This window comes from Sphaeroforma arctica (genome assembly GCF_001186125.1).
Source record: "Sphaeroforma arctica JP610 unplaced genomic scaffold supercont1.398, whole genome shotgun sequence".
Classification (NCBI taxonomy): domain Eukaryota; class Ichthyosporea; order Ichthyophonida; genus Sphaeroforma; species Sphaeroforma arctica.
Genome location: NW_014040160.1, coordinates 68026 through 77863, shown reverse-complemented (window position 1 = coordinate 77863; position 9838 = coordinate 68026). Strand labels below are relative to the sequence as shown.

Below are 9838 nucleotides of genomic sequence, written 5' to 3'. Positions count from 1 at the left end.
TATATATATATATATATATATATTGTATATATATATATATATATATATATATATATATATATATATATATATAATATATATACGTAAATAAGGATATGTATATCCTTAAACTATCGGTATATTCTTTACTACTATAGGACACTCTGGCGAACGCCGCTATCACAGCGATGTCTGCGTGCGCTATTGGATCCAATCGAGGTTATGATGAGCTTGTGCCACATTACATTGACGTAGTCAACGAAGCACGCTTGTACTCGTCATGGGCTGATTCTGCTGATGCTGAGGACAACTCTGTGGTGAATGACCATACTGGTATGGAATGCAAATTTACACATACATGTATTCACACACCTACATAAATACTTAGTTCTAGATAGCATACAAATGTTCACACGGAATAATTTTGGTACACTACATGGTCGTTTTTTATGAAGCCCGCCTGTACTGTCCACGGAGCTTTCGGGAAGCCGATACTATTAGACAAACTCGTGTGCAATGACCAGAATCGCATGTAGTCCTATACATGTTCATGTCTGCCGGTATACCTAAGGACAAAAACCTTGCATGTTGTCGTCGAAGTACAGCTATGCTCGTTTGCATGTACATACATACGAGTCTACCAAGGAATATCTATGTGTATTATATTGCTTTTTCTGATATTTTGAACCTATATTAAGCTTCTCACATACATGTTTTGTTCGCCCTCACCCCATAGGCCTGATGGAGGCGAGACGTGCCATCAACAAACTGCATGTGGAGATGGGCCAGGACAACTTCTGTGAGATCTACGTCGATCAGGCACGCATTTGTGTTGTGTACAGTATGGTTAGAACTGTCCCTGAAGAAGCAGAAAATAGATACTTCCACTATTTTTATTATTATCACCATCAAAACTGAGTTGAAAGGTTCTATACATACATAGTATGCGGCTGGGTATAGCGTGACTAGAAATGTCTTAGAGAAGCAAAATTAACATCTGCCACTGTATCGTCACTCTCGATAAGGTTTACTATGCCTTCACTCTGTATAAGTTTCAAGTCTCGTATGCGACATATAGAGTAGACTGGCCTTATACAAGACGACTGCATCGTATAGTATGTTCGTTTTCGGTTCCTGAATTTGGCTCACACTCCAAAAAAATTGCTCAGCGGCTCGTGACCTCATGTGTGAGTCACACTTCAGTGTACCACTGGTGGTGGGGTACGAAGCTCTTACGACGCCACTCGACTATATCCAACGCACGCGTTTCATGTTGAAACTCTCAAATTCGCATTTGCACACCGCAAAAGCTATAGCTCGGTGACTTTATTGTTCCCGTATACTTCCGTGGTCCCTATGTTAGTTCACTGGCATAGCGTGTATGTATGTGTATCTAATATTGCTGCACATATGCATGATCGTATGCTGAAAGCGCGTATGTAAGCGATGTAATCGTGTAAATACTTCTGCATCGAGTATTAACGGCGTATGCTTCCTTCATTTGCCACGTGGTGTGGTCTGTGCAGGTCACCCCCGAGGTACTTGTGATTACCCGTCACAACCCAGAGACGCGCGAGAGTGTGCTGCTGATTGCAAACTCGGGATTCAACAAGCACTATAAGAACAGTGGCTACATCCCCCCGGTGACGGTATGTGTAGCATGCATATTGCTCTGCGATCACTCTGTTTGCTCACTGCCAGCTACACATGTGTAGCGTAGCCCAGTGATATACCGCACTTCGAACACAATCGTATATATATATATATGCATCTCTAGGGCGTAATGCGGTGATGTATGTATCTCTAGGGCGTGTAGCGGTGGGCTCTCCCTACTGCCGCACACTCCCACTCTGCAAGTGAGCTTTATTCGGCTCAAGCGGTAAATACCTTGTTTCCAGCCGTAAATCCTAAACCCTAAAATCCATCCTCACTCTGCCTGCGAGTGGTATCCTCACCGCGAGCGGCAGGTTCCATGTTCCCTGACTGCTATTCACATCAATGCATACCGTTCTATTTCACAGGTTGTGGGCAAGGTCACCTCCATTGCACTAGAGGCTTCGATGAGTGTCATGGCACGAAGGTAAGCATCTGAGGTGCTATTGCGTGCGCGATGCTCCGCAAGTTTATATCAGGCTATCAAGTTTCCGTACATGTGAAATTCTTTCCATCTTTATGCTCGGATCAATTTTTTTATTAAGCTACATGTATGTCATTCGAGCAACTGTTCGTATACACGAATATAATTTCTGACATCCGTGTTTTCTTTCTATGCGCCAACGTGTGAGATGAATATTTCTGGGGGCGTCATTTATGTAGCCTACGGGAATAGTGCTGTGGTACTTGTAGCTTGCGGCTAAGCACATTGACTCTACGACTGTGTACGATGTCGATCTTATAAAGACAAATAGCTGCGAATTTGAATGTGATTCGTGGTACCTCGTGGCACATCCAGTGGCAACGCAATTATCAGTCAATTCAGCTGTGTACTCGCTTGTCCATACATGGATGTTGCCGGAACTCGCTATTCTGAGCAATACGAACTCAGTATTTATATGTTCTATTTAGCAGGAGGAGGTTCTGGAAACCTATGCATTTTGCAGGGAATAGGAGCGTTCTCAAATACTAGAATACCTTCAGCCTAACCATATTCTCACATGGCTCGTCAAATAGACATTCGCGCGATGCACTCCACTTTCCGTGTTTGTCATTGCCCGAGAATTTAACAACTTTATGTTTTTTAACCTACGGTATGCATTGCTCAGGAAAATAAGCGGCACTTATGCTTGGTATTAAACCACATTACACCTACTAAATGCCTACTAAATGCTATCTATAGGGAGAGCATGCACATCGACAAGACCAACACCGACAGAGCCGTGCAACGATTCAAAAAGGATGACAAGTTCATCAATGGTATCAAGGGTATGTGCCACAAATTTTTGGATTTAATTTATTTATTTGACTGACATTGTCATTGTGTTGGTTGTATAAAACGATATCAAATCCATCAACGGTATTCCGGGTATGTCCCACAAATCTTCAATCAAGAGTGTATATTTGAAACTGAATGGTAGGCGCATGTAAAGTGTCAGGGGTATATATCATATATTGACTGGCGGTAAGTGAAAGCTCAGTGCCTGGTAGATTTCTTTGGGAAGTATATTTTGGTCCATGTAAAATGACAGGCACATTAATAGTGTCAGAGGCAAGTTATCGTATACCGTCTGACAGTGCACTAGGGCCTTTGGTGGATTCTGTGTCGTGGGTAGTGGTGAATACAGAGCCTTGTAGAATGGCTCGGCCTACAGGCGAAAGTTTGGGCGGATTTATCTCACGAGTAAGCAGGTAGCTGACATGCTTCACTCGAAAAGCTTGGCTATTGCAACGGAACGTACGTTGACTGAATGAGCATATTGATTAGACGAAGATAAGCCCGATAGATTGTCAGGTTCATTGAATAGAGGGGTGGGCTATATTGGGGTCTAGTTCCTCAGCCATTGCCCATTCACTACACACCTTGTTACGACCACTTATTGGTATGCGATGCACATCCTTGCGTTGCTAGTGCTATGTAGAAAAGCTGGATATAGCAGATGCACTGTACCTCGAAGCAAGTCATAAGGAGCTCATTTATGTCCCCTCATATGAACTACCAATGTGGACTGTGGCGTGTGTCTACAGATGTCAATGTGTACACTGCACAAGACGTGTCTTGGGACGATTCAAAGTTCTGCACGCTAGAGAACACCCACGAAGGTCAGACCGTCCACATCAACGCCAGCGAGTTCCGCAGTGGATCTGTGCTGATTATTCGCACAGCCGTGCACGACAAGGTATGTTGTGAGACTATACGGACGCCATCTGTAGTATTTTGGATATGTGAACCTTTCGGATGGCTTATATGGCGATATGGATAGATATTGTACTATATATATATGCATGTATATTCAAACATGGAAATCAGGAGCCTGTTTGCACAACAGAGTATAAGAAAATGTACCTTGTAGTGAGTGTGGTAGACGCGTGAGTACCAGTGTATAGCGCACAAATAACGTTCATACGTGAGTAGTATGGGTGCATTTGTGCCCATCTGATTTGCTTCGCGGCTTGGATATTGACGGAGATCGACTGTGAACTCAAGATCCCTACACCGCATCCCAAATTGTCCTGTCTCAGCATATATTTTCAAATTCAATGTGATCACATGTTTCCTCCAGCTTATCGCATAATATCCTGTCTCAGCGTCTGTTGTCCCTGTCTCACTGTCTGTTATTCGTCAACCATAGGCGCAAAAAGCTTTGAAGGAACTGGTCGGCTACAAACAGTCTTCGAAGAGTGAGCTGCACAACGCCCTGGCGAAGCTCGATCTCATGCAGCTGAACTATCTCATCTATCGATGCAATGCCGAGGAGGTGCGCTCACTGTGACTATTGATTCATGTTTAGATTTATTTTTTGGCTTTTAGAATTAGGTTTGTTTTCATTTTACAGACCCTACCAGAATTAGAATTAGAATGACAGATATTTCAAATCAAAGGATTAGCGAGATATTTTGAGATGTGGGGAGTCTCAATGCTCCACTGGAAAATGTGTCGCCAGCCGACGTACTGTGTGCATATACCGGATTGTTCTATCTATGCTATTATACGAAACACGTTCGTGAGCTTTCTTCGATATTTCACCTGTGCATATGCCTTCTATCTCGGCTATACGGTACTGTGGGAACTCATTCGTGTATTCACTTTGATATATTCACCTATACGGCATTATAGTAACATTAAACAATTTGCATTGCTATATTCACTTATACGGTACCATAGAAACGCGGTAATATATTCACATTTATATATTCACCTAGACGGTACCATAGAAACACGTTAATATATTCACATTGATATATTCACCTAGACGGTGCCATAGAAACACGTTAATATATTCACATTGAAATAACCACCTATAGGGTGCCATAGAAACACGTTCGTGTATTTACATCGATATACTCACCTAAATGCAGTGGGACGAGGAAAGCGATGGCGCATACGACCTACCGGGACACGGGCCTTTGATCTACGCCGGTCTTCAGGGTGTGCAGACAGTTGTTGAAGAAGTATGCAAGGATAACGGGGGGTATGTACACAATATATCACTGACGTTACTGTTGTGTTGTGATGTATACCTTTGGGAACTGTTGCTGTGTTGTGAATGATCACGTGGGGTTTGTACTCAATGCATCTCTCACGGGACTATGTCTTGTAATGTATCTGTATGTGACCTGCAGCTGGTGTTGTGAATATTATTGCGCTGCAGTCAATAGTCTAGTAAGTGGGCCAAGGCTGCTGGGCGTAAGTACTCAGTATACCTCTCGCGGTACCCGTCCTGTGGTGTAGTCGTATAAGGACTGCTGCTGGGGTTGTGTGTTCTATTGTGTATATATAGTAGTTTGCAGACGGTGACTGAGCACAGCCAGTTGTTGAGCAAGCGTATCAGGATCACGAGAGGCAAGTACACGCCTACGTCGTACACTGTGCTCCAATACGGCTTGGGTTTTCTTCCAGATACAACTGGGTTCGCATTGGTGTTGTACGATTTAGTCTTACGAATACAGTTGGACTGGCATTGGTTTTGTATCCATCTAGGTTGGACGCGATGTCAGTACATATATCTAAGGCTGTCCAGACAGTGAATAGTACCGATTGGGGGTTTAAAGGCTCGGTCGATAAGGAAGTTGTAGCGCCTGACAGCTACTACATAGGTTATAGGATTGCAACAACTCTAACTTCTTCGGCTGCGTACGCCTACACAGTCCAAAATCCTGATTGTTTTGTACTTTCCCTTGGTTGGTCTCTTTCACCGATTTACCTCAACATCGGGCAGCAGTGTACGTCTACTGATTTATTTGCCTATTCCATTCCCTGCTCTTCGTCTGCTTCTCATTGGCTTGACAATTCTTTTATTTCGCTTCGACTGCTAGTTTATTCGTCTACTTGGTCCACATAGCCTCGATGCCGCACTCGACAGTAGTTCACATATCTTATTACACGACATTCTCTGCTTTTCTGGCTGACAAACCCTACACCCAATCCTCTTGTTTCACTCGTCTGTACAGTCTTGGTTCCGCACTCGCCAACAATTTGCGTGGCGGTGATTGGATGATTGACTGGGCTGTGGGACGGCTTTCGAAGAAGTCATACGGCAGAGAGGTTACGCAGTGGATGAATGGCCGGTTTGATGCGATCAAACAGCTGCCAAGGTTCCTAATCCCCGCATATTTCTGCGACGTGTGGACCTTCTTGTACGAGTCCGCTTGCAATGAGGTCAGTTATAGTCCAAGAATAGACTTGTAGGTTTGGGTGATGCTCTGTACGATTCCGCTTGCAATGAGGTCAGTTATAGTCCAAGAATAGACTTGTAGGTTTGAGTGATGCTTTGTACGATGTCGCTTGCAATGAGTTGAGTTTATTGTTCAATTATACACCGGTTTGTTCATCTGTTGCTGTAATTCATGAATATACAGTTTTTTTGTCGGATGTTTTGTACGATGTCACTGCCTCGAGCACCGAGTATCAAGCGTACGCATATATGTATACGGAATTTTACTCTTCCGTCCCATCCCTCATAGACCACCATCGGATCAAATTCAAATACAAATCCCTACCTACATCACAGAGCATCAAGCGTATGAGCCCCTTTGTCCGCGATGGGGATTCGCTGGTCCACAAATTGGCGATGACATCGATCCAACTGATGGCCAACCTGAGGTCTGCACCCACCCGTGACGCATCCCTGCCACCCCCCCAGCCCGCTATCCAGCCCGGGGCCGATGGAGGTGTGTAATGCCACGCAAGTGCTGTTTCATTCGTGTTTTATGTACATATATGTTATTTAGGTACGCTGAGCATCTTTCGTCGCAACCTTCTTTTCATCTCATGAATTGATCCGTGCGTGAAAATAGACGTCACATTTACCTTCTGCGTGATTTAAGTGAGCAGGCGCGCATGCAAAATGTATACAGGACTACATGAGCAAAGCATTCTGCCGAGGATTTAGGCGCCTTGATATCTGTTGATCTATCTGATTTGTCGAATAATGATTCGTGCATGGGGAGATGACACTTATATATTCTATTTATAGTAAGGGTGAGTCGTACCGTTATACTTAACATAGCTGTAACAAGGGTTTCATGCATATCCATCCGTACACATGTCGAATTCGAGTTATCTACAGCGCGCTGTATAGCCATCCATACACATTTAGTCACATACTAACCCGTGTATCTGTATACACACGCACACCAGTCGAGGATCTGAGCGCTTCCATGGCCGCTGGGCTACCCCATTTCTCGCATGGCATGATGCGTGCGTGGGGACGTGACACGTTCATTGCACTGCGTGGGCTACTGCTGGTCACGGGACGACACGCAGACGCCGCGAAGCTGATCATTGGATTCTCCGGAACGGCCAGGCACGGTCTTATCCCCAATCTGTTGGATGCCTCACGAAACTCGAGGTGTGTTGTGAGACTAGCTTGGTGTATGTAAGAGTGTTTTTATGGACGTAGGAGTGTGTGGTTGCGTATGTAGGAGTGTGTGTTTGTTTGTGTGTGTGTGTGTGTGTGTGTATTTGTGAGAGACAGATTGATACGAATCTGACATATATCCCATTTTATGTTCTGACTGTCGGTTCTATACTTTTCGCTGGCACCGTTGCAAAACGTCATGCATTGCTGGCATAGCTAATTCAACTATGGGCTCCATCTGAGGTGCCAGTCATGAACTCATCCCCAACCCTATAGGTATCGATTTCATACCTGTGTATGAATGTGTTATGGTACGCATAGGTATCGATTTCATACCTGTGTATGAATGTGTTATGGTACGCATAGGTATCGATTTCATACCTGTGTATGAATGTGTTATGGTACGCAGAGGTACCGATTTCATACCTGTGTATGAATGTGTTATGGTACGCATATGTATCGATTTCATACCTGTGTATGAATGTGTTATGGTACGCAGAGGTACCGATTTCATACCTGTGTATGAATGTGTTATGGTACGCATAGGTATCGATTTCATACCAGTGTATGAATGTGTTATGGTGCGCATAGGTACACTTGCCTGTATATGTGTTGCGTATTCCTTGAACCTGTCAGTGTCGTTCATCGGATCGTTGAAGAATAATCTCGTTCTCAATAAAAAAGTTCGTGCGCGCGCAGTCGAACGGCTGATATGCATTTCATTACTTTTCGTAGAACGACTTCTCACAGGTCAGGAAGAGGTAATATTTATAGTTAGAGGCAGTGTGCCATCTATACGATAGGGGTATTTGATTCGTTCATTGGTGCATTAGCTGTGCAAAAAGACTCTCGCTCAAATGGTGATACTTTTGCGGACAGTTGAAGCGCCAGGAAAAACCAATGCAATCTATCTAGATGCGCATTATCTCATACCCATCGCCGTGTTCGTCCATGCATATCAGATTCAACTGCAGAGATGCCGTATGGTTCTGGTTGCAGGCGATCCAAGACTACTGTGATATCGTCCCTGATGGTCAGGCTATACTGGACATGCCTGTGGCACGCCTGTACCCCACTGACAATTGGGATGACTACTCGCCTGGACCCATGGCCAAGTAAGTGTCTTTATGTGCGGATGTATGAAGTGTTGTATGCATGTCTCATGTTTTTCGGGGATGTATGTATTTGTTTTGTATAAAGTGTTGTATGTATGTCTCATTTTTTCGGGGATGTATGTATTTGTTTTGTATAAAGTGTTGTATGCATGTCTCATGTTTTTCAGAGATGTATGTATTTGTTTTGTATAAAGTGTTGTATGTATGTCTCATGTTTTCTAGTGTACACATGCGCTGAGCTGTGCCGGGAACGCCTCTGGCACCTCTTAATCCCTCCAAAGTCACAGATACTTATACAACATGTTTTTCCGTATATATATATATATATATATATATATTGCTTCGAAACACTGATGTAAGTCATGAATGTCCACGTGATCCATACCAAACGCCTGTATTGATTGACATCAGGTACACCTACAAACATGATGCCGTGATCATGCCCCTCCGGGAGGTGATGTTGGAGTGTCTGCAGAAGCACGTAGATGGCATTGACTTCAGAGAATGGGGTGCAGGAGACGCTCTTGATCGCAACATGAAGCCCGAAGGTATGTCCAGCGATCAAAACTCGAATGATTACATGTTTACGCATTCACGGGCCTGATTGCAAAGTGCAACGTACAAGTTATAAAGGTTTAGTCATCTCCGAGGCCAAGCGGTTAAAGGGCTACTGCTGGCTACTACATAATATAACAGCAAGTCCATTCTCAATCTCTCCGTTTATTTTAATGCTGCTGTGAACCATAGACTTAGTGTGGACGCTAGTGAGAGGAGTACTGAAGCTGCGATTCACCCAAATGGCACATATCGACGCTCAAAAGTAGTCCACAGTTCTCGATCTCTACCCGGACAATATGGAAGTACTCAATGTGTCTTCCTTTCCTCACAAACACACTTAATATCCCACCACCCCACAGGCTTCAATGTGAAGGCGTACGTCAACCACGACACCGGCATCGTATACGGTGGCAGTGAGTACAACTGTGGCACGTGGATGGACAAGATGGGCGAGTCACGCACCGCCAACTCTACTGGTCACCCAGGAACTGCTCGAGACGGTGCGGATGTGGAGATTGTGGGACTGTGCAAGTCGACACTGCGATGGCTCTCTGGGGTATGTCAATATGATAGTATATATATATGTGTCTATATATATATATATATATTTGTTTATTTATTAATATATATATATATATATGCTAGTATATATATATATATGTATATGTGCTA

At 43.9% G+C, this 9838-nt stretch overlaps 1 protein-coding gene across 1 annotated transcript in view; it reads left to right on the top strand.

Moving 5' to 3' along the window:
* Positions 1 to 135: 135 nt before the first annotated feature.
* SARC_05895 (hypothetical protein) overlaps positions 136 to 9838 on the top strand; it is a gene marked incomplete at its 5' end in the record, with an annotated part of 14478 nt that continues 4775 nt past the window's right edge. The window contains 14 exons of the mRNA XM_014300237.1: positions 136 to 312; positions 716 to 798; positions 1506 to 1628; positions 2001 to 2059; positions 2816 to 2901; positions 3661 to 3812; positions 4266 to 4391; positions 4993 to 5105; positions 6085 to 6292; positions 6645 to 6804; positions 7274 to 7484; positions 8456 to 8608; positions 9020 to 9156; positions 9526 to 9722. Of these exons, the coding sequence (XP_014155712.1) occupies positions 136 to 312; positions 716 to 798; positions 1506 to 1628; positions 2001 to 2059; positions 2816 to 2901; positions 3661 to 3812; positions 4266 to 4391; positions 4993 to 5105; positions 6085 to 6292; positions 6645 to 6804; positions 7274 to 7484; positions 8456 to 8608; positions 9020 to 9156; positions 9526 to 9722 (1985 nt within the window). The remainder of the gene's footprint in view (positions 313 to 715; positions 799 to 1505; positions 1629 to 2000; positions 2060 to 2815; positions 2902 to 3660; positions 3813 to 4265; positions 4392 to 4992; positions 5106 to 6084; positions 6293 to 6644; positions 6805 to 7273; positions 7485 to 8455; positions 8609 to 9019; positions 9157 to 9525; positions 9723 to 9838) is intronic.